The sequence below is a fragment of the Phallusia mammillata genome, chromosome 8 (assembly GCF_965637545.1).
Source record: "Phallusia mammillata chromosome 8, kaPhaMamm4.hap1.1, whole genome shotgun sequence".
Taxonomy (NCBI): Eukaryota; Metazoa; Chordata; class Ascidiacea; order Phlebobranchia; family Ascidiidae; genus Phallusia; species Phallusia mammillata.
The window spans coordinates 19,403,021-19,426,567 of NC_137259.1; the positions used below are offsets into that span (position 1 = coordinate 19,403,021).

At 39.2% G+C, this 23,547-nt stretch overlaps 3 protein-coding genes across 7 annotated transcripts; 2 read left to right on the top strand and 1 right to left on the bottom strand.

Annotated features, from left to right (window-relative positions):
* Nucleotides 1-307: 307 nt before the first annotated feature.
* On the top strand, nucleotides 308-10,230 carry LOC145204014 (bromodomain-containing protein 3-like). 3 transcript variants are annotated; one of them, XM_080076415.1, is made up of 22 exons: nucleotides 308-496; nucleotides 610-786; nucleotides 870-1,007; nucleotides 1,180-1,350; nucleotides 1,482-1,637; nucleotides 1,761-2,048; nucleotides 2,254-2,349; nucleotides 2,816-2,934; nucleotides 3,015-3,143; nucleotides 3,321-3,558; nucleotides 3,627-3,746; nucleotides 3,948-4,111; nucleotides 4,262-4,451; nucleotides 4,675-4,810; nucleotides 4,960-5,073; nucleotides 5,424-5,537; nucleotides 7,419-7,477; nucleotides 7,612-7,734; nucleotides 8,227-8,427; nucleotides 8,692-8,874; nucleotides 9,192-9,460; nucleotides 9,600-10,230. In XM_080076415.1, exons 1-22 carry the CDS (start codon nucleotides 470-472, stop codon nucleotides 9,829-9,831), a joined length of 3,444 nt encoding a protein of 1,147 aa, XP_079932541.1. In that variant the 5' UTR covers nucleotides 308-469; the 3' UTR covers nucleotides 9,832-10,230. The 3 variants fall into 3 exon arrangements, with proteins under 3 accessions (XP_079932541.1, XP_079932540.1, XP_079932542.1); XM_080076414.1 differs by having other exon boundaries at nucleotides 309-496; nucleotides 2,251-2,349; XM_080076416.1 differs by having other exon boundaries at nucleotides 309-496; nucleotides 2,251-2,349; nucleotides 3,648-3,746.
* A 7,206-nt stretch (nucleotides 10,231-17,436) lies between these two features.
* Nucleotides 17,437-18,548, top strand: LOC145204026 (uncharacterized). The gene is made up of 2 exons (XM_080076428.1): nucleotides 17,437-17,854; nucleotides 17,994-18,548. Exons 1-2 carry the CDS (start codon nucleotides 17,598-17,600, stop codon nucleotides 18,223-18,225), a joined length of 489 nt encoding a protein of 162 aa, XP_079932554.1. The 5' UTR covers nucleotides 17,437-17,597; the 3' UTR covers nucleotides 18,226-18,548.
* Nucleotides 18,540-23,531, bottom strand: LOC145204022 (integrin alpha-D-like). 3 transcript variants are annotated; one of them, XM_080076425.1, is made up of 9 exons: nucleotides 23,113-23,531; nucleotides 22,096-22,315; nucleotides 21,920-22,031; nucleotides 21,297-21,568; nucleotides 20,662-20,804; nucleotides 20,124-20,229; nucleotides 19,809-19,911; nucleotides 18,944-19,324; nucleotides 18,540-18,806 (listed from the first exon to the last, which is right to left on the bottom strand). In XM_080076425.1, exons 1-8 carry the CDS (start codon nucleotides 23,292-23,294, stop codon nucleotides 19,233-19,235), a joined length of 1,230 nt encoding a protein of 409 aa, XP_079932551.1. In that variant the 5' UTR covers nucleotides 23,295-23,531; the 3' UTR covers nucleotides 18,540-18,806; nucleotides 18,944-19,232. The 3 variants fall into 3 exon arrangements, with proteins under 3 accessions (XP_079932551.1, XP_079932550.1, XP_079932549.1); XM_080076424.1 differs by having other exon boundaries at nucleotides 18,540-18,851; XM_080076423.1 differs by having other exon boundaries at nucleotides 18,540-18,854.
* Nucleotides 23,532-23,547: the final 16 nt, after the last annotated feature.

Here is a 23,547-nt window from a genome sequence, read left to right on the forward strand (position 1 = left end):
TCTGTGCGCAAATCACGTGCGTGTTGTGACGCGTGACGCCTTTCTCCATTGAATTGGGAGTACGCGTTTTGTGATATAACAAACGGTGCTTGTTTACGGCGTGCTGAGTGTATTACATCACAATGCCGGTTTCCTGTTTTGGTTGAAACTATTGTCAATATGTTAGGCAATCAAACCGCAGATTACTTTCTATTATGCAGTGGGTGGTTTATGCAACTGCTTGTGTATTTTAGTATTTAACTTCGCTGTTTCTTATGTTACATGACGGAATGCTTTTAAAAAGGAAGGAAACTTATGATGCATTGCTTACACAATGTTTCTTTTCTGTGTTGACAGCATTAGGAATACTGATTTGTTGCTGCCTTAACTTTACATTAACAATATCCCCTTAAAAGGGTGAGAGCAGCAATACTGGATTTCCTATTTTCACAGACTTTACGAAGTTTGAGGGCAAGGTGCCTATAAAAAGATGTCTTCCATCGCTGACAGTGCGGGTGTAAGTTTGTTTTCAATACCTCAGCAATTTTGTTCATGTGTTTCTCACAAATTGAGACACAGAGTTCAGGATTTCCATTCAAATCATTTATCAGATAAAATACTATGTTGCAGTCGCCAGTTTCCAACTCTGCAGACATGACTGAGGAAGATGTGGCTGAAAAGCCAAGACGTGGTCGATTGACAAACCAGTTGCATTATTTGCGGAAAGTTGTGCTCACAGGATTGTGGAAACATCATTTTGCCTGGCCTTTTCACGCCCCAGTCGACCCTGTTAAGTTGAACTTGCCAGTAAGTGCTCTGCTGAAATCCAGGATGCACCTTTTCAAATAATGTGTAGTAACTTATTGACAAAATATTTTGTTCTGTTTCAGGATTACTTTGAAATCATCAAGCATCCAATGGACATGGCACTTATTAAGAAGAAACTGGATACAAACCAGTATTACTCAGCAAAAGAATGTCTGCAGGATTTCAACTTGATGTTTTCAAACTGTTACATCTATAACAAGGTGAGCTTGATAATTTGTCTTCCACTGCCAGAGTTGTTTATCAAACGAAGTAACCATCAGTTTTGTCAACAGTTTGATCATAAAAATGTTGAAAACTGCCCTTGGTATTTGTTAATGAAGCTATTTTGCATTTGCTCTGATGTGTGACATTAAAACACACCATTGTTTTCAGCCGACTGATGATGTGGTGCTGATGGCCCAAACACTGGAGAAAAATTTTCTCCAAAAAATCCGCGACCTTCCAAAAGAAGAAGTTGAAATTCAGCTTCCAGCGAAGGGAAAGGGCAAAGCAAAGCGAGCACCTCGTACTGCTGCAGTAACCACTAGAAACCAAGTTGCACAGGTAAATATCTCCCCCGTAACACCACTGAAACAAGCACTAAAACCATCGAATTATCGTGTATAACTAAAAAAATCATTTGTTTTTGGTAAAAAGTTTTTGGACATTTAATAACAACAACAAAACTGTTTCAGCCTCCCCAACCCCAGCACACTGTGACTTCAAGCAATGATGCTGTCATCCCTCCACACCCTGCATACAAAACTGAAGCACAAACCACAATTCCCCAGCCCAGCGACCTTTCACCTACTGCTGTGGTCACTTCTGTTCCACAGCCCAACAAGGCCATGGTATGTTGAATTTGTAGAATACGGATTATTTATCATTTCAGTTCTGCTGATTGCCATAATTTATGCTCTTGGGAGTTTGGTTTTAAACCTATGGTGTGTGTTTAAGTCAACTTTGTACTTTAGGTTGCAGCACAGGCACCAACAATTCCTGCCAAACCAAAAAAGGGAGTCAAAAGGAAAGCCGACACCACGACACCGGTTATAACAACTGTAGCCGGGAAAATTCCCACTGCCGCATCCCCAGAGCAGGACACGTCACACAACGAAGATTCCTCCATTGGTATGGACGACATCGACCCGACAGAAACCACAATGCGGGTTCCGGGCCGTGTTCAATCCCTTGGACGGAGGGAAAGTTCGGGAAGGACAATCCGACCACCTCGCTCTCGTGACCTTGATTCTGAGGAGGGCGTAAGTGGTGTGGTGATAAAAACCACTTAGTTAACATAGCAAAGGTGCTTTATTTAACAAAAGCCTTACAAATTATTTGCAATCCTTTGATTTATGACTTCACTTTACAATGGGTTTCTGACTCTATGATACAAAAACAGCATACATTTTTTTTGTGGGGGAACTACCGTTTTTCTTTAATAAAATTGTTTTGTTTTTATAGCAGGAACACCACAACAAGCGCCAAAGAATCACCAAACTTACTGAGCAATTGAAATATTGTAGTAATATTCTAAAGGAGCTACAGTCAAAAAAGCATGCTGTAAGTTGCACAACTTTTCATTAAGTTCATAAAAATTCTGTGACTTTCTGTGTTAAATTTTTTTTCTGAAACTGGTATGTGATTGGCTGTCATACCTATAACATGTTAGGGATGGGCCGAGCCAGTACCCCGAGTACTCGGTACCGAGCATCGCTGTTTTTAATGCTCGGTGCTCGGCCGAGCAGTTGCACAAATTGACCCGAGCGTTAAATTTGCATATTCATGCCCTGTTAACATATGTAACTAGTGTTCCAAAGGGTGTCTTTGAACAAAAATGAATGGTTTTTAAATGCACTTTGATGGTGGAAAAACACATACTTTATGGGCTTGTAGAGCTAAAACGTAGAAAGGGGATTTTTTGTGACGTCATAATGCACCGAGCATTAAAGTGAGATGCTCAGTGCTCGACCAAACAGAACATTTGCAGTTTCGGCACATCCCTATAACATGTGGTTTGTTTTGTCAGAGCTTTGCTTGGCCATTTTACAAGCGGGTAGATGCTGAATCCCTCGGCCTACATGATTATTACGACATGATCAAACACCCAATGGATCTCGGCACTATGCGCAAGAAAATGGACAACAGGTATGAGATTTCTTTGACTGCACTTTACATAATACCTGATAAGTTCATTGTTCCAATATAAACTTGATATTTGTTTGCAGAGAGTATGCCACCCCTGATGAGTTTGCTTACGACATGCGAGTGATCGTTACCAATTGTTACAAGTACAACCCACCAGATCATGATGTAGTTGCAATGGCAAAAAAATTATCTGATGTTTTTGAAATGAAGTAAGTGGCAGTTGGAATTATGTAAATTAACGCAGCATAAAGTTTGAAATTGGTTTATTGTTTTTTTACTTCTTTATTTTGTTGGGTGGTTTAATCCCATCACAAGAACCAACTTTGTACATTGATTAACACGGAAAAGCATTGGGATTTGAAACTAAACATCACATATTCTTACAGATTTGCTAAAATGCCTGATGAACCAAAAATTGATCCCTCAAGTTTTACTCATCAATCTATTTCGAAATCCGACATGATGCATGTTTCCGGTGAAAAACCCAAGAAGGAAAAGCGACGGAACAAACACCGACACATGTCGCCGGATGACAACCTCGATTCCTCGTCTGACGAATCATCATCATCATCATCAGACAGTGAAGACGAAAGAACAAAAAAACTTGCACTTTTGCAGGATCAGGTACGCTTCATAATTGAGTTGTGGAAATATGAAGATTTCATTTTTCACAAATATGAAAATGTTTCCAGTTAAAACAAGTTCATCAACAGTTGTCCCAACTCACCGAACAACAAACACAAATTCTCAGTGAAGACCCTAAAAAGAAGAAAAAGAAAAAGAAAGACAAATCAAAGTCAAAACACAAAATAGTAAGTAAATGCACGAAAAAGTGTTAACTATAACAACAATTTATTTGCTTGAAAGAACACCTTGTTATTTGAATCTGAATTGCATATTCAGACATTGTCCCATTCTATCAGCATTTATAATAACTTCGTTTTAATGTTGAGATACATTATACTTCATGTTTGTTCCTAATTCCGTTTATTTTACACAACATTTGTTTCCAGGAAGAAGTAGTGAGCAAATCAAAACGTAAAACGAAGAGTTCCAAAGTTGAAAGCGCACATGCAATGCCTCCAGCACATGTTTCAAACTCAAACGTGCCAATGTCATCCACTAAACTGCCACCAAGCAAGCAAAAACCGGAGTCAAGCAAAAGGGGAAGAAAAGGGTAAGAAATACTGCCCACTTCTGATATTTGCTTTGATATGTAAAAGTTTTCTGCACTCATTGCTACTCCTTTACCTACAAAAACTTTTTAAACCTGTTTGCACCAAAATGCACCTACCACTTTTGTAAGATTGTTACAAATTTGTTGCAGCAAAAACAGTAAGAAGGCTCCACCTGGTGGACAAGCACAGTCTGATGTTTACCAATATGAAAGTGACGACTTTGAAAATGAGGAAAATGAATCTGCAAAACCGATGACGTACGACGAGAAACGTCAGCTGTCACTCGACATCAACAAACTTCCGGGTGACAAACTTGGAAGAGTTGTCCATATTATTCAGGTGTGTTAAATTAATACAAAGTTTATCCCTAGAACATGTTGCTCCAGCAACATTTTGCCTCTGAGGACTCTCATACTTTTGGTAAAATTGTTGTCTGTTTGGCACTAATGATTATGATAAAGGCATTAGGTGTTGTAAAAACATTCAGTATATTAGCTGTTGCTTGTGATTCTGGTAAAAAAGGCCTCGAAATCCTCTTTAATGTAGAAACTCTTTTTCACAGACTCGCGAACCATCATTAAAAGATTCCAACCCTGATGAAATCGAAATTGATTTTGAAACTTTGAAACCTTCAACATTACGGGAGCTGGAAAAATATGTGATGACATGTTTGAGGAAAAAGCCAAGAAAACCTTACAGTGAGTGTTTGTGAATGTAACAACAGGAGGCATAAATATCTTGTAACGGGTATAGATGTTGTATGGATGGGTTTTAAGCCATATCTTGTCAGAAATTCTGATTTTGTTCCTTGCTAGTTTGTGTTAACTTAACTTCAACTGTGTTTTAGCTAAGAAACAACCGGCCACAAAAGAGCAGATGACCCAGAAAAAGAAAGAAGAGTTGGAAAAACGATTAGAAGATGTTAGTGATAAACTTGGAATGCCAAAGAAACCAAAGAAAAGTGAGTATTGACTTCTGGTCTATATGAATACTATCCATACAAATCAGTAAATATTTAGACTGTTTGATAAAAACAGGTAAAATCACAAATCTTTCTCAAAATCACAGAAATATATATTTCGTTTTGAATAAACAGGCATTGCTAGTTTCTTATTCAAATAAATCTTATTCAAAAGTTTTTTATGAAACAGTCCACTATTTATCTGATCGGAAGCAAGAACCTTTCTTTTTTTACATTCTATTGCAAGTGTTTCAGCATAAAAATCCATAATAGTGTTATGGTCTTGTACATTAAAACTCACTCTATCAATAGGAAGTTGAACATTCACTGATTATTTGTGTTTTTCGTAGGTAAAACTGTTCCTGCTGGAGGTGGTAGTCGTTTATCGGCCAGCTCAAGCAGTTCGTCTGGTTCCGACGACTCCTCTTCATCAAATTCATCCGATACATCCGACTCTGAATCAGGTAGTTAGTTGTCGGTGACTTAAAACATGTCAACTGTATGTCGCACCTCAAGTGTAGGTTGTCGGGAGACTAAAACGAGTTGAAAGTATTTGGTAGCCATGAAATAATCTGCTCGATTACACAAAGTTTAGCTTTTAAAATTCCACCCAAATCTGCTACCTCAAAATGACACCAACTGCTATAAAACCAAACCAAGTATACATTGTGATGATATGTGGAGGTTTAAGGCCCACTGCTATTGTTGTTCTGGGCTATATTTGAAAAGTTTGCATATCCTTATTGTTTGGATTTGTTTGCGACGAAGTTACTTTTATGTGCTAGCAAAGTTGAGTTTAGACAGAAACAGGCAAAATCTTCCTTATGTGGCACACACACACTATTGGCATTTTGATACAGCAATGCATTTTCACCACATTTCCTTATTTTCTGTCCAGTATTTGGACGTCTGCCGAATTTTTGATGGTTTCTTGCGCACGAGTAAGTTTGCAGTGTTGTTCCGTATTTGAACTGTTAACAATCTGTGAATTTGTGTCAAAAATCATTTCTATGATATATTTGCTGCTGTCAATTGGATGGAAGCAATGGTGAATATTATTGCTGAAGCAAAATTGCGTCTAGCTAATTAACATGCGGAGCGTTGAACATTTAATGTAGGTTTCTACTACTTGCATTCTTACTGTGGCAATGGAATAAAATTAAACTAACATTGAAAAATTTTCAATTAAAAGACAGTGGGGTGTAAAACAACATTCTGTGCGTCTTTTACAAACATTGCCATAGTTGAATGCCGGAGTGGGAAAAATGCGGTTCTAGTTTTGCACGTTACTTGGATTAATGTGAATTATGTAATGCTGTGATAGTTTGTGTTGCTGGAGTTGATCCAGTTTGAAGCTCACCAAACTCTGTTCATTCTGTATCAATTGCCAAGTAGTGTCGAGTGCCAGTTAAGGAAAAGATTGCCTAAGCGCAAAAACTTAACTGGAATTTTTAAGTTAAGAATAAAAAACAAAATTTGCGATGACAAAAAAGTAACTTTCCAACCTCTCTTCACTTCATTTTAAGTTGTTTTTGTTAGTATTTTGTCTGTACATGTGCACATTCAACATTTCTTTAGTTTTATGATTTTTGCTGTATATATTTCTTGCTCTCTTTATGTGCTGTCATTGACCCCCGAAAACCCCCTCTTAAACCCACCCGAATACCTTCACCCCTATTTGCTGGCAACTTGCATTGCTGTATGAAATGTATGCCGATTTCATCAAATTAATTTGGAATACAACTTGATTTTTTGTTACACAGTCGGTGTGTGTGTGTGTGCCATTACATAAAGTTATACTTGTACAGTTTTTAGCTCCTGATTTCCATAGCATTGCCAAATATCAGTTTTTGTTATGTTAGGCCAGTCGCTTGGTTAAGGTTTAATTTTCAAAGAAGGGTTTGAAATTAGCACAGATCTTGACATTGATTGAATATGTTATGCAGTGGAAATGTTGTTAAGTAGGAAATTCGTCGCCAGTTTTGGGAGTTCCACGTTACACGCATCAAAATTTTAGAAACTCACAATAGCATTTCTCTACTTCATGCTGTCAAGTACTTTTGCCACAACCAATACCGAAACTAGATAAAACACATCATCCACCAACTCATGCAAGCTAGATAAAACATGAATCTTGTTGAGAAGTTATGTTGGTTCCTAATCACACTAGTTTATGTGTCTTCAGGAAGGATTAGTTTAGGAGTCATTTAAAGTGCAATTAGTTGAAAAGCTTTAGACATGTTCAACAGGAATGATAGCAGTGCAATGTCCGATGTGCCCTACTTGTATTTGTCTGGTTTTACCTTGTTTCGTAACTTGAACCTAACCAACAACTTGTCATCCAGAAGTTGAAAAGGTTGTTCCCAAACCAACAGGATCCAATCCAATGCAACAACGCCCTCCAGTGAGTAGTTTTGTTGAACATACTTGTCATTTCATGTTGTTTGAAATATATTTGCCATTTTTAAGTGAACAAAACGATTATCAGTTCTGTCGTTTTTTTTCTGTATTTGATGTTTGTTTGATTTTTATGTGAAGGTTGCAAGTGCACCCCCTCTGTCAACTGCATCATTACAGCGCACCCCCCCAACCCAGCAATACCACTCCAACGTTCACCTCAATACTCCAGCTGGAAACCCAAAACCTATGCAAACACAACAGGTGGATATTGTATGTTGTTTACTTCTCTTTGCTTGAACCGGTGATTCTCAAACTTTGTGCCACGATATGCACTGGTGTGCTGTGTAAAAATTCAAGCGTGGCGCGAAATATTCGCTGTTTTGAATTGCAAATATTTTTTGCTGTTGGCGATCAAAAGATAAAACACGGTTGTGCATAATAACGTTTTCAATTTGCCATAAAAAGCAATGTGACTCACTAAATTAAATTTGTAAATTAGCTTTCTTTTCATAACTTAAAAGGATCGGTTAGTTCATTAATAACCTGCATGCTTGAAAAACTTGCTTAAACCCACTTTAAAAGCTAATGATCAGAATTTTCATTTGTATTTTGTTGGGTTCAGTTTTTTTAAAGCATTTAGTTTCCTTGTGCCTACTTGAATTTTTTCCTAGTCAAAGAGTTACTTTATTATTTCTGTTTTTTTAATTGCCTAATATTTCTACATGAAGTAATTTGTGTTCATTGTAACCTCAGATGGAGGTTGCTCGTCCCAACAACAACACGAACCCTCCTCGCCGTGTGGAAGCGATACCCAGCATGCCGATAATGCCTCAATTCCCTCCTGTGCCTTCCAGCACCCAAATTCCGCCTGCTGTAGCCCCAAGTTTACCCCACGTTGCCACACATCAGATTGACCCAGTTGTACCATCGTTACCCCCACATCAAGCTAATGTGGTGAGCTCCTATGATAAGGTCGTTACTTGTACAGTTTCAGTTAAAATATGCTATTGGGAAGGTTGTTGTGGCAAAATTGTGTAATAAACAGTATTAAAAGTGCTTTTGGAGCCTATAACTAATCTGTTTATGTATCCCTTGCTCTTTGCTCTGATTTGTAGAGTAGTTTTCCATACATCGTTGTTTAATGTAAGTATTTTCTGAACTTTCTGGTTTATGAGGTCAACTTTACACAGACTTAATATGAATTGCTCCTCTGTTCAGCCAACCAATCATCAACCTGCTGCAAGAAATGCAAGTAACGGGCAAAATCACGATGATTCAATCATGAGTCGCTCGCTTACTTCACCCGGGGAACCCCCTATAGACGAGGGAATTTCTTTGGGGCTCAATAAATCGGTTTCATCTGCGTTAGATGATTCGCGAGCAATGAGTGCAAGCAAAAAGGTTCGTAGTTAAGTATTGCCGATGTAAGTTAAATAAAATTCTGATTGGCAAGATCAGGGCTTCTCAAACTTTCTTGCTCTGCGACCCCATTTTAGAAGAGAAATTTTTACGTGACCCCTTGATGGGTAAAGTCTCTACACGTGAATGATGTTTAAACAATAAATTTACGCATGTATACCATTTATTGTGACAATGACATAATAACGCATGATGTTTCGCGACCCACAGTTTGAGAAGCCCTGGGCCATATGACAAGCTTCCAGTATAGCCATGTGTAGAATCTGTACTTGGTTTAAAAATTCATAATTCCAACATAGGCTGAAATAAAAATGAAGAATCGCAGCTCGTGGAGCAACCTTGGTTGGGCTGGCAAAGCTGGAGGTAACGCTCCTGGGTTAGGAGGCATGATGGGACAAACACCACAATTACCCCGTCCCACTAATGCTGCTGGAAGTTTCGAAACGTTCAAGAAACAAGCAGAGGAGAGGAAACACATGGAGAGTTTGTTGAAGCAGCAGGAGCAGAGGAGGTTAGAGAAAGAGCAGACGGAGCAGGAGAAAATGAGGATTGAGAAGGAGAGGCAGAGGTGGGAGAGTTTGATCAGTTCCACATGTTGAAATTAAAAATCAATTAAAGTTTGTGTTCATTGTGTGAGGGTGCCGTATAAGTTTCTCCGGGATTTTCAATTCTGTTTTCAATCTTTAATCCGAAACGTTTTTACACAGAATGCGTGAAGAACGCGAGTCGATGGATAGCGCACGGCGCCTCCAAGCGGCCACCGAACAACCTGTACCCAGTCCGCAAGTGGGCGCTAGCGATGCTGCTGAGGCTGCGCGACAGGATAAAATCGCCCGCATGAGGGAGCAACAGAGGTTACGCCGCAAACAAATGGCTGGACAGATCGACATGAACCAACAATCTGATATAATGAAGAAATTTGAGGAGAGCCTTCTGTAAAAACGTTATTTCAGTTTCTAATTTCTTGTAATTCTTCGCCTGTGTTTTCTAACCCGCACCGCTAACCCTATGACGTAACGCGTTGACGTCATGTGCTAAACCAAACACGTCATAGTGACGTCATCGCCATGTTTACCTTGGAAACGAACTTTTCATTGTGACGTCAATAAGCTATCGGTGACGTAACACTTAGAGAATTGTGATTGGTCGAAACAAATCTCATTAGATTATTTATTTATTCGCGGGGGAATTCCCTCTGTTGCGAATCTGATTTGTTGAAAGTTTTTCTTTGTTTTATTTTTCCGCCTCTTTTTTGTTTGTTTGCGAATAATTGCTACGAATTTTTTTCCAGCAACCAAAACTTTGCGGCTTCTGACGAAACATGAGGAATTAAATTCATTTTCGTGTTTTGCAAATTTTCCAAACAGAATAAATCGACACAAAAAAGTTGAGACGAAAAGTCGAAAAAACGCGATTTTAACAGAATTGCGTATTTGATGACGCAAAATGTCGTAGTCGAGTTGTGGTATGTCATAAGCAACGATTGTTGCGTCGTCTTTTCCTCGTCTGACTTGTGATGTCACAGAAGGAGATCCATGGAAAGCAGTGTTTCGTCATAGTAGGTGACTGGTCGAATCTGAAGGTTTCGGAAGCTTGTGCGCTGATTGTGACGACAACGATTGTTGGAAGATCTGAAGTGAATCCACTTGTCACAACACCTGGTATAAAGTATAAGCTGCTGAAACACACAGGAAAAAACATGAAACAAAAACGGATCAAACTGGATTTTATTTCACCCAAACTTAAGTTCAACACTGATTGAAACCAACCTGTTGATGGCTCGTTGTCGGTGTTTGAACAGTTTGCCGATGTTTTTGGGATTCGGTTGCACATTCCGAACCAACAGAAGACGTCCACCAAACTAGTTGATCAAAACAAAACGTTATCAGAAGTTTTACCAAGTTTCGATTCCATCAAAACTGGTGGCGTACCTTGGGATGCTCTCACTTTTTCATATTCTTCTCTTGTCCTTGCGATGACCTTATCTTGAACCCTGCATTCCTACCAACCGCGTCACACACCCATACGTCACACACACCACACCCACTTACCCATTCATTACACTTACTTTGGAGTAAACGCTTGAAAGTCCGGTTTCGGCTTGATAGAGCTCGTTTGTCTGGTTCGTTTCACCGCTTCCTGCGAGAAAACATTAATACAAGAATAAAATTGTCTCTTACATCGGGAATCGGGAATCCATTATTGCACTGCGGACTGTTTCAAAACTGATTTGTTTGCGGACCAGCTTTAAAAAACTGTAGTAAAAACACATAAATCATTTTGTCAAAGTTTTTAAAGCATTTAACCTGAGAAAGTATACAGCCAGGTAACTAACTCCTTTCAGGCATAGACGACAATGCAACTACAAATTGTTTTGTGATTCCCCTCAACTGGTTACTGAACAAGCTTGTGCCAAATTGTGAACAGTTACTGTCGAGTTTTCTTTACAACTCTTCGACGTTTGACTGAGCAAAGCTGGTCAACTAGAAGCTTATAAGGAAAAGACCCTGTGTGTTTTGAGGTTAGTTTCAAGCCTAATTTAACACAGTGATGCAGGTTTTTTTAATGTGTTCAAATGATCAAAATATTTTCCGGTTACCTTCTAGAAATCCGGATATTGATTTTTGCAGAGCTCCCATGATCGAGTCGAGTTTGTTAAAAGTGTTCAGAGTAAGAATTTTACTTTTGTCCGAAGCGATCACCTGAAAATCAAACAATGATCAGCTCAGACATTTAAGATGTCGAAATATCTGTTTCCCAGGAACGTATTTTTTTCACTGGAAAACACTAACTTGCCTACCTCAGCGGAAGATACCCTATATCCAGTGGTGGGATTCAGCCGGTTCGCACCGGTTCTATAGAACTGTCTCACGAAATTTTATAAGATCAGCGAACCGGTTAGCATTAATGATTACTGTCAATGGACTTTTTGTAACAAAACCGGCTAAAAAATGTGACTTTTGTGATAGTAGGCTGCCTGGTTGACAAAAAATGTGAATCGAACCACTGACCCTATCCTATATCCTGTCGGTCTTGAGGTCGAAATAATTCGAGAAAATGAAATGGATGAAACTTGCCTGTAATTCTGAGAGAACGTACTTTTGCACTCCAACTGCATAAGACGAAATTCCTTCAAATCTTGCTTGTTTTGCGGCATATTTCAAATGGATCGTGTCATCTGATCTGAAAATGATTGCCAAAGTCCTAACATTTGCACGTGTTAGTGCTATGGGAGCGAGTTGTTTGGTTAAACAACAAGTTTTTGAGTCCCAGTCTAAGCAATGGAGCCGGTGATTTGATGCAGATAAATGGTTCCTACTTCACTTTGTTGTCTTTTAATTACTTTTATTCATCTTTTATTGTGTTTTTTCCTCTGGTTTTGTAGGAACTGAAGATGCCAGTTATTCGAAATATTATATTCCATGAAAATTCATAGACTAATCCTATTAGTTGACAATTATTTTTCATTTATTGTTAGTTATTTATTCTCATAAACAGTGATCGTCAATAATAATGTCTGTTGTAGGGTCTGATATACTGTTCGGCTTAATTTGCTCTCAGTTGAGTAAATTTTATCGCAAATTATTCATTTTAAACCACAGGTAAAACACTCACTTCCCGTCTGTAAGAAGAACCATAACTTTCCGATTCCCGGGATTTTTGTAATTCGTCGAATTTTTGAAGGCACGTATTGTCCGCAAGATGGCGCGCGCGGTGTGAGTCGTGAATTTGTGATGTTGGATGTTGTCCACGGCTCGCTGCGGTAAAATCAAGGAGAAGGTTTAAATAATTGAAGCAAAATTTTTGTAACTTTTTTGTTTTATTTATTTGCATAAGGACCGAGTTCCGTTGGTGTAGTTTAAGTCAGTGGTTCCCAACCGGGGAGGAATTTACGATTTGTTAATAGACACTTAAGCTCTGGGAATATAACCTGTGTAGTTGATGAAAGACCCAATTGTTAATGATATTTGTACGGTTTATCATCTACTAAGTAGTCTATTGGGGAGGAATGAAAATGTTTTCAATTGTTAAGTGAGGAATTCATCGAAAAAGGTTGAGAACCACTGGTTTAAGTTATGAGTATCGACTTTGAAAAGATAAAAAAGGTGTTTTTTACTAAAAAAGCTTATGACAAAAAGTGGGGAAAACCCAATACACCCTTAAAAGTATTTTTATATTTTCGTAGTCGCGCTTTTCAATTGAGTCCGTACTTACATTAAACTCCGTTCTGTTCGGGTATTGGCCGATCGCAATTTCCTCTTTAACATAGGGTTGGCGGCGCCAGTAACGAGGTTTCGTCCAAAGTCGCCGAGGAACTTTTCTATCGTAGAAATGCGAATACTGCACAACACCTATACTAGTTGTGTTGGAGGAGAATTTGGATGAAAAAAGTTTAACCCATTGCTTGACTTGCACGAAATCGGCGTCTGGGATTGATCTGGAACCGTCCAATACCACCACAATGTCGATGTGTTTCATCGGACAAACTGAACAAAACAAATTTTGTGGCAACCTCGCAACATCGCAAGTTTGTGGTTTCGATTTCCGCCATCACTTCGATTTCTTGCTTTATTTTTTTTATTAGTTTCCAATTTTTGCAAACATAGGGGTATAGTTTTATATGATGATACAAATTGGTAGGTTTTCAATAAAAACATTAAGTTTAAAATTTTACAAAACTGAATTGAAATTTTTGGGGGAAATATTCAACAAATAGCTACACGAGACTCAATTTGCTTGAATTTTTAAACGTCACAATTGTAAAAGAAACACTTTTTCAACCAGGTGAAAGAAATATATTTGATTTAAATAAGGTACACAAGACATGGACTTATATAGTAGCTTTAATTAAAACCAAATTGCCAGCGATGTAGAATAAAACGTAGACATTTTATTAAACAGACGTTTCGACAATTAAACAGTGCTTGTTTCCGCTTGTATGTTACATTATATTTTCACTGATGATGACAATTGTTTTGTCGAAACGTCTGTTTAACAAAATGAATGTGTTTAATTCTACATCGCTGGCAATTTGGTTTTGATTTAAATTAAGTCGCGGTTTCACTTTACTTACATCTGTTCGCTTGACGCGTCGATCTCAACCACGTGCCCTTCCTGTATCTGTAACAAACACCGTTTGTGACGTAGTTTGTCGAACAATTCAACATCCGGCGCGGAGCACAAACCTAAGCAAGGAGTAATCTTATTAGTGTTTCCCGCATTACTAGCATTACTCATTACGTTAAATTTAATCGCCCTGCCTCGCACTAAGTTATTATTTCGCACCTTTTAAGTTTTTTTGAGGGATAAACAAGCTCTTTTGTTTTATGGAGACGACATGATAACTTAATTATCGGCCGGTCGTCACATGTTGAGGCGGGGAGGGGCTTCACCAACTTTATAAGTAAAAAAAACTCACATTACTCGGTTTACTCGGTTTACTCGTGTAACTCGTGTTAATCATGTTACTCGCATTACCCGCATTACTCGCATTACACGTGTTACCCGCATTACTCAGCTTACTCCCAATACTCGGTTTACGCGCATTACTCGGTTTACTCGCATTACTCGTGTTACTCGTTGTTTTACTCACCGACAACTCGCTCCTGTTTCCGATATTCCTTCCGGCCAAGTTCAAACCCACAGCTGCGTCATCGCTTAATACAGGGGGATTTCCCGGAGACCCCTTAGCCCCCGGAGTCGAATCGTTGCAGCTGATTTGGGAGTTCGGACCCCGGACGCACATGAACATTGCGCCGGGATAATTCGGGGATTTACCGTCGCCCCCTGCATGTGGGGCTCCAACAAACATTCTGCAGAAAAAAATCGTTTTGTGTGAATCCTGAATACTCTTCGGCTCCATCTAGTGTCACAAACTGCAAGCCTTGAAAGCGATCATCAAACTTATTTTTGTGGCCTTTGCACTTGCTTCCTGGAAAGCGTCGTTTATTTTGTCAACAGGCAAATAGATCATTGTTATTAATCACCGGTTTCATTATACTAAGTTGGCGCTTAACAATGGACTAAAAAAGTTTATTTGATTAATGTTTTTTGGCAGACATTGCACATTGTTTCGACCTATAAGGTCTCATCAGTGCACCTGGTAACGAGATATGGGCCGTATACAGCACTCCTGTTTGTCGGGAGTAACAGGCTAAAAACCCATGTCTCACCTATTCTGTTCGATGCCACAACTGGACATTAACGACAAAAAGAACTGGTCGACAATGGCCAAGCAACTGATTGATAAACAAAGTGATGTCGGCACAGTGTCACAGTATTAATGTAAAAGCGCCGAGCCATAAGCTGCAGCTTACCATGAATTTGTTCAGTGCGTTTACAATAAAGTTTAGTGATATTGAAACTTACGTGAATGGTCGGTTGTCGATCCCCGTAAACATTTTAAACTTGTAACCAAAATAATTGGACTTGTTCGAAGTTTTCGGTCCCACAATCGTTTCATCGCTCATGAACAAATTTAAACCTCGAACTTCCCCGACCAACAGAAGCGACATCACCACGAGTGTGACGTAATAATGCCCCATTTGTATATGTATTGTGACTTAAGCTTCCGGTGAGGATCGAGCGGAAGTTGGCGATCCATGAAAAGTTGGAAGCTCATCAAAATTCCTTCTACCCGCCGACTGCAAACATTTTTACGCCTACCACCATAAAATGTTTAACAATACTGCAAACAAAATCGGATAACGTGTAATATGCGAATAATTTGTTGTTGTAAACTTTGCTATACTTTCATTTCGTTGTTTCTTGACACGCATGATAACTTTGGAAATTAAACGACATTTTTTTTATAGAACTGATGGTTTAAGAGCACCCAACATAAACGCGCTTGTTTCCGCTTGTACATTATATTTTCACTAATGATGACAATAGTTTTTGTCGTAACGTCTGTTTAACAAAATAAATACGTTTAATTCTGCTTCGCTGGCAATTTGGTTTTTATTACACGTTATAGTTGATTTGCTACAACGATTTGTCGACAAACTTAGTTATTTTTTTCACTTTTCTCGAACAGTTCGAAACCGACAAACCATTATTTTATTTACTTCACTCCCCTGTACAGGTTGTTTGTATTCAACCAGAAAACTTTAAACAGATTAAATTTCTAAACAACCCGCAATTTTGCGCAGCTTTCTAACGCCCTTACATTTCCTTATTACTCCCAACAAACGCAAAGTCATCAATTACCAAATCCCAACTTCCTTGTATAGGTTTTGGAATAAACGCAAGCGGTAAACTGAGCCTGCCATTAAACAAGTCATCTCCGGTTTCAACCAAACAATAGCGAGAGTTTAGAAACTGAACGGAAACTTCATTGTTCATTATGGGTCCCCTTCCCTGAAGGGGACACATTTTGATTTTACTCGATTTGTTTGTTTGTTTTTTCTTTGTTTTTTCTTCTTCCCTCAAGTTTGTCCACCCCACTTTGCCAAGAAATGTTTGATGGATTTGGATGAAATTTTCACAGATGGTAGATATGGTTATGTAGATGTGCCATTTGTTTTGTTTGACTCGATAGCCCCAATATTTACCCCACTAGCCCCCTAAAATGGGTGATTTTTTAAACAATGTCCGAATTGGATGAAATTTGGACAGTTTGTTCATTGTTCCATTTTAGGGCGTCGATTATTGTGTTTCACCATGTAGCCCAATATTTACTGCTTAAGCCACCTATTGTTTATAGAACGTCCGATTTGGATGAATTTTTGATAGTTTTTTGAATTTGGCATTTGTAGCTGTCAAATATTGTGTTCCACCCTGCAGCCCTAATATTTACCCTACCAACCCCCCAAAATGGGTGAATTAATCAACAATACATTTTGACAGTTTGTATAATATGCCATTTTGAGATGTCAGTGTTTTATGCTATTTAGGCACACAAACTTATAACAATGTCTCAATTGCATGAGATTTGGACAGTTTGTACTTTACATAACTTGTTTTTTTTTAAGTAACACTACCAATCACTGTGTTTGACTTTATAGCACCGTTTCTTATGGTTGTCTGTTTACAACTTTGCGGTTTTGGGGACCCATGAGTTTCTGCCTGCAGAAACAAATCAAGATTATAAAAAATGTTGGCTAATATGAGACCCAATAAAAATAAATATAGAGAATATATTACAGTTTGCAGAATAGGTTGTAGTGTATATGCTATAGTAAAATGTGCTAAGCCACCCTTCTAGTTTAAAACGGAAACTTCATTGAATTTAACTTTCTTTCTTTGTGACGCAGCTTCCATGTAAACAACAGAAACTTTTGTTTTTCAGTGTAGAAATTAGCTGATCTATTGACCTAATATAACTTATAAGCTATTGCTACCAGGCATAATATCAAGTTTGTAGAGCATTTCTGGCAAATGTATTTTTATTCCTCTGCGACCCCATTTTAGAAGAGAGCTCTTCTGGCAAATGTATCTTTCTTGCTCTGCGACCCCATTTTAGAAGAGAAATTCCTACGCGACCCCTTGATGGGTTTAGCCCACACATGTGAATGATGTTTAAAAGAATAAGTTTACGCACGTATACCATTTATTGTGACAATGACATAATAACGCATGATGTTTCGCGACCCACAGTTTGAGAAGCCCTGGGCTGTATGACAAGCTTCAAGTATGGCCATGTGTAGAATCTGTACTTGGTTTAAAAATTCAAATTCCTAATTCCAACATAGGCTGAAATAAAAATGAAGAATCGCAGCTCGTGGAGCAACCTTGGTTGGGCTGGCAAAGCTGGAGGTAACGCTCCTGGGTTAGGAGGCATGTTGGGACAAACACCGCAATTACCCCGTCCCACTAATGCTGCTGGAAGTTTCGAAACGTTTAAGAAACAAGCAGAGGAGCGGAAACACATGGAGAGTTTGTTGAAGCAGCAGGAGCAGAGGAGGTTGGAGAAAGAGCAGACGGAGCAGGAGAAAATGAGGATTGAGAAGGAGAGGCAGAGGTGGGAGAGTTTGATCAGTTCCACTTGTTGAAATTAAAAATCGATAAAAGTTTGTGTTTATTGTGTGAGGGTGCCGTATAAGTTTCTCCGGGATTTTCAATTCTGTTTTCAATCTTTAATCCGAAACGTTTTTACACAGAATGCGTGAAGAACGCGAGTCGATGGATAGCGCACGGCGCCTCCAAGCGGCCACCGAACAACCTGCACCCAGTCCGCAAGTGGGCGCTAGCGATGCTGCTGAGGCGGCGCGACAGGATAAAATCGCCCGCATGAGGGAGCAACAGAGGTTACGCCGCAAAAAAATGGCTGGACAGATCGACATGAACCAACAATCTGATATAATGAAGAAATTTGAGGAGAGCCTTCTGTAAAAACGTTATTTCAGTTTCTAATTTCTTGTAATTCTTCGCCTGTGTTTTCTAACCCGCACCGCTAACCCTATGACGTAACGCGTTGACGTCATGTGCTAAACCAAACACGTCATAGTGACGTCATCGCCATGTTTACCTTGGAAACGAACTTTTCATTGTGACGTCAATAAGGAATTCCCTCTGTTGCGAATCTGATTTGTTGAAAGTTTTTCTTTGTTTTATTTTTCCGCCTCTTTTTTGTTTGTTTGCGAATAATTGCTACGAAATTTTTTCCAGCAACCAAAACTTTGCGGCTTCTGACGAAACATGAGGGATTAAATTCATTTTCGTGTTTTGCAAATTTTCCAAACAGAATAAATCGACACAAAAAAGTTGAGACGAAAAGTTGAAAAAACGCGATTTTAACAGAATTGCGCATTTAATGACGCGAAATGTCGTAGTCGAGTTGTTGTGATGTCATAACCAACGATTGTTGCGTCATCTTTCCGTCATGGAAAGCAGTGTTTCGTCATAGTAGGTCGAATCTGGTAGTTTCGGAAGCTTGTGCGCTGAATTTGTGACGACAACGATTGTTGGAAGATCTGAAGTACGAAGTAAACCCACTTGTCACAACACTTGGTATAAAGCTGCTAAAGTACACAGGAAAAACATGAAACAAAAATGGATCAAACTGGATTTTGTTTCTTCCAAACTTAGTTCAACACTGATTGAAACCAACCTGTTGTTGGCTCGTTGTCGGTGTTTGAACAGTTGGGTTGGGATTCAGTTGGATCGTTGCACATTCCGAACCAACAGAAGACGTCCACCAAACTAGTTGGTCAAAACAAAACGTAGTTAGAAGTTTTACCAAGTTTCGATTCCATCAAAACTGGTGACGTACCTTGGGATGCTCCCACCTTTTCATATGCTTTTCTTGTCCTTGCGATGACCTTATCTTGAACCCTACATTCCTACCAACCGCGTCACACACCCATACGTCACACACACCACACCCCTGCCACACCCACTTACCCATTCATTACACTTACTTTGGAGTAGACGCTTGAAAGTCCGGTTTCGGCTTGATAGAGCTCGTTTGTCTGGTTCGTTTCACCGCTTCCTGCGAGAAAACATTAATACAAAATAAAATTGTCGCTTAGATCAGGGATCGGGAATCGGCAACCCATTATTGCACTGCGGACTGTTTCAAAACTGATTTGTTTGCGGACCAGCTTTAAAAAACTGTAGTAAAAACACATAAATCATTTTGTCAAAGTTTTTAAAGCATTTAACCTGAGAAAGTATACAGCCAGGTAACTAACTCCTTCCAGGCATAGACGACAATGCAACTACAAATTGTTTTGTGATTCCCCTCAACTGGTTACTGAACAAGCTTGTGCCAAATTGTGAACAGTTACTGTCGAGTTTTCTTTACAACTCGTCGACGTTTGACTGAGCAAAGCTAGTTGGGAAACTCGCTTTAATCAACTAGAAGCTTACAAGGAAAAGACGCTGTGTGTTTTGAGGTCAGTTTCAAGCCTAATTTAACAAAGTGATGCAGGTTTTTTTAATGTGTTCAAATGATCAAAATATTTTCCGGTTACCTTCTAGAAATCCGGATATTGATTTTTGCAGAGCTCCCACGATCGAGTCGAGTTTGTTGAAAGTGTTCAGAGTAAGAATTTTACTTTTGTCGGAAGCGATCACCTGAAAATCAATCAACGATCGGTTCAGATATTTTAGTTGTCGAAATATTTGTTTCCCCTTTTCCCCTATCGAATGTTTTTCAATGGAAAAACACTAACTTGCCTACGTCAGTTGGAAATACCCTATATCTAGTTGGGGGGTCGAAAAGAGGTCGAAATAATTCAAGAAAATAAAATGAACCGCGAACTTCACAAATTTAATTGCCAACTTGCCTGTAATTCTGAGAGAACGTAGTTTTGGACTCCGACTGCATAAGACGAAATTCCTTCAAACCTCGCTCGGTTTGCGGCAAATTTCAAATATTTTCTGTCGTCTGACCTGAAAATAATCGCTCAAAGTTCTAACATTTGCACGTGTTAATGCTGAGGAGGCGGGTTGTTTGGTGAAACAGCGATAACTTGAAGATTTTAAGTGCCAGTCTAAGCAATGTCCCCGGTGATTTGGTGCAGTTTAATGGTTTAATGGTTGTTTTCTTCACTTTGTTGTGTTTTAATTCGGTTTATTATGTTTTATTCTGTGGTTTTGAAGGAACTAAAAATGCCAGTTAGAACGGAATATATATTCCATGTTAATTCATTGACTGACTATGTTACTTAAAAATATTTTTCATTGTCAGTTATTTATTCTCATAAACAGTGACCGTCATTGATAATGTCTGTTGGAAGGTCTGATACTGTTCGCTTTAATCGCTCTCAGTTGAGTGAATTTTATTGCAAATTACTTATTTTATGACACATGTAAAATTTTCACCTTCCGTCTGTGAGAAGAACCATCACTTTTCGGTTCCCGGGATTTTTGTAATTCGTCGAATTTTGGAACGCCCGTATTGTCCGCAAGATGGCGCGCGCGGTGTGAGTCGTGAATTTGTGATGTTTGATGTTGTCCACGGCTCGCTGCGGCAAATTCAAGTAGATATTTAAATTTTTTGATAATTGCAGAGAAGCATGCGCCCAAGTGTTTGTTTAATTTATTTGCATAAGGACCAAGTCCGTTGATATAGTAAGTTTACGTTCAAAGTGTGGACTTCGAAAAGAGAAAAAAGGTATTTTTTAACCAACAAAAATTGGAGAAAACCCAATATTCCCTCTAAAGCAACCGTTCCCAACCTATGGGTCGCGACCCCAACTAGTGTCGCTCAAGGCATGGTTCCCAGCTCGTTTTAGGCCATGGACAACTAGCCCCAATATAATACACTCATGGACCACTTCATTGTTGAGAAAAAGGTACAGCAAATTTCAATATATAGCCTACTAACTTTATCCTTCGGACACCGCGACTTGGAAAATGTTATCAAGGGGTCACAGCACCAGAAAGGGTGGGAACCGCTGCACTAAAGTGTTTTTCCCTTTCCTTAGTGATCGCTTTTTAATTGAGCCCGGACTTACATTAAACTCCGTTCTGTTCGGGTATTGGCCGATCGCAATTTCCTCTTTAACATAGGGTTGGCGGCGCCAGTAAATAGGTTTTGTCCAAAGTCGCAGAGGAACTTTTCTATCGTAGAAATGCGAATACTGCACAACACCTATACTAGTTGTGTCGGAGGAGAATTTGGATGAAAGAAGTTTAACCCACTGCTTGACTTGCACGAAGTCAGCGTCTCGGATTGATCTGGAACCGTCCAATACCACCACAATGTCGATGTGTTTCATCGGACAAACTGAACAAAACAAATTTTATGGCAACCTCGCAACATCGCAAGTTTTTGGGTTCGATTCCCGCCATCACTTCGATCTCTCACTATATTATTTATTTATTTTTTAGTGTCCAATTTTGGTAAACACAGGGATATAGCTTTATTTGCTGACAATTATTTGTAGGCTTTTTAATAAAAAATACATTTTAACAAACTTTAAACCGAATTTTTTTCATGTAAGTATTTAGGGAATACATAAGCAGCCACTTGTTTGTATTTTTGAACGTCACAATTATGAAAGAAACACTTTTTTGAACAAAGAGTGTGAAAGAAATATATTTGATTAAAATTAAATCGCGGTTTTACTTTACTCACATCTGTTTGCTTGACGCGTCGATCTCAACCACGCGCCTTTCCTGTATCTGTAACAAACACCGTTTGTGACGTAGTTCGTTGAACAATTCAACATCCGGCGCGGGGCACAAACCTAAACAAAGAGTAAACTTATTAGTGTTACTCGTTTTACTCGTGTTACTCGTTGTTTTACTCACCGACAACTCGCTCCTGTTTCCGTTATTCCTTCCGGCCAAGTTCAAACCCACAGCTGCGTCATCGCTTAATACAGGGGGATTTCCCGGAGACCCCTTAGCCCCCGGAGTCGAATCGTTGCAGCTGATTTGGGAGTTCGGACCCCGGACGCACATGAACATTGCGCCGGGATAATTCGGGGATTTACCGTCGCCCCCTGCATGTGGGGCTCCAACAAACATTCTGCAGAAAAAAATCGTATTGTGTGAATCCTGAATGCTCTTTGGTGCCCTCTAGTGCAGTGATTCTCAAACGCGACTCTCAGGGCCGCATGTGGTTCCCAACTGCCTAATTTGCGGCTCCCACCAAACCTCAGAAAACCACCAAAGATTGCTATTTTAGCTTTTAAGGTAATAATCTTTAGTGATTTTCTCAAGTTTTCGTTTTTGCGGCTGCTTACACACAAAAAATACCATTTGGTTCCGACAATAAAAACGTTTGAGAACCACTGCTCTTCGGCTCCATCTAGTGCCACAAACTGCAAGTCTTAAATAACAACATCAAACTTATTTTGTGGCCAAAACACTTGCTTCCTGGAAAATCTCGTTTATTTTGTCAAAAGGGTAATAGATCGTTGTTATTTATCTTCAGTTTAATCATTATAAGTTGGCGCTTAACAATGGACTAAACAAGGTTTATTGGAATTGATGTTATTTTGCAGACAGTTTATAACTTGTCATCAGTGCAGCTGGTAAAGGGGGAGATTGGCTGTACTGACTGGTGTAGTCATCCAACCGCACTTCAATTTGTTGGTAGTAACAGGGTAAAAAGCCACATGCCTCACTTGTTCTGTTCGACGCCACAACTGGGCATTAACGACATAGTAACCTGGCTTACAATGGCAAAATAACTAATGAATAAACAAAGTGGTGTCGGCTCAGCGTCACAGTATCAATATAAAAGCGCCGAGCCACAATCTGCACATTATCATAAATCGGCTCAGTGCTTTCATTCTAATGTTTCGTGATATTGAAACTTACGTGAATGGTCGGTTGTCGATCCCTGTGAACATTTTAAACTTGTAACCAAAATAATTGGACTTGTTCGAAGTTTTCGGTCCCACAATCGTTTCATCGCTCATGAACAAATTTAAACCTCGAACTTCCCCGACCAACAGAAGCGACATCACCACGAGTGTGACGTAATAATGCCCCATTTGCATATGTATTGTGACGTAAGCTTCCGGTGAGGATCGAGCGGAAGTTGGCGATCCATGAAAAGTTGGAAGCTCATCAAAATTCCTTCTACCCGCCGAGTGCAAACATTTTTACGCCTACCACCATAAAATGTTTAACAATACTGCAAACAAAATCGGATAACGTGTAATATGCGAATAATTTGTTGTTGTAAACTTTGCTATACTTTCATTTCGTTGTTTCTTGACACGCATGATAACTTTGGAAATTAAACGACAT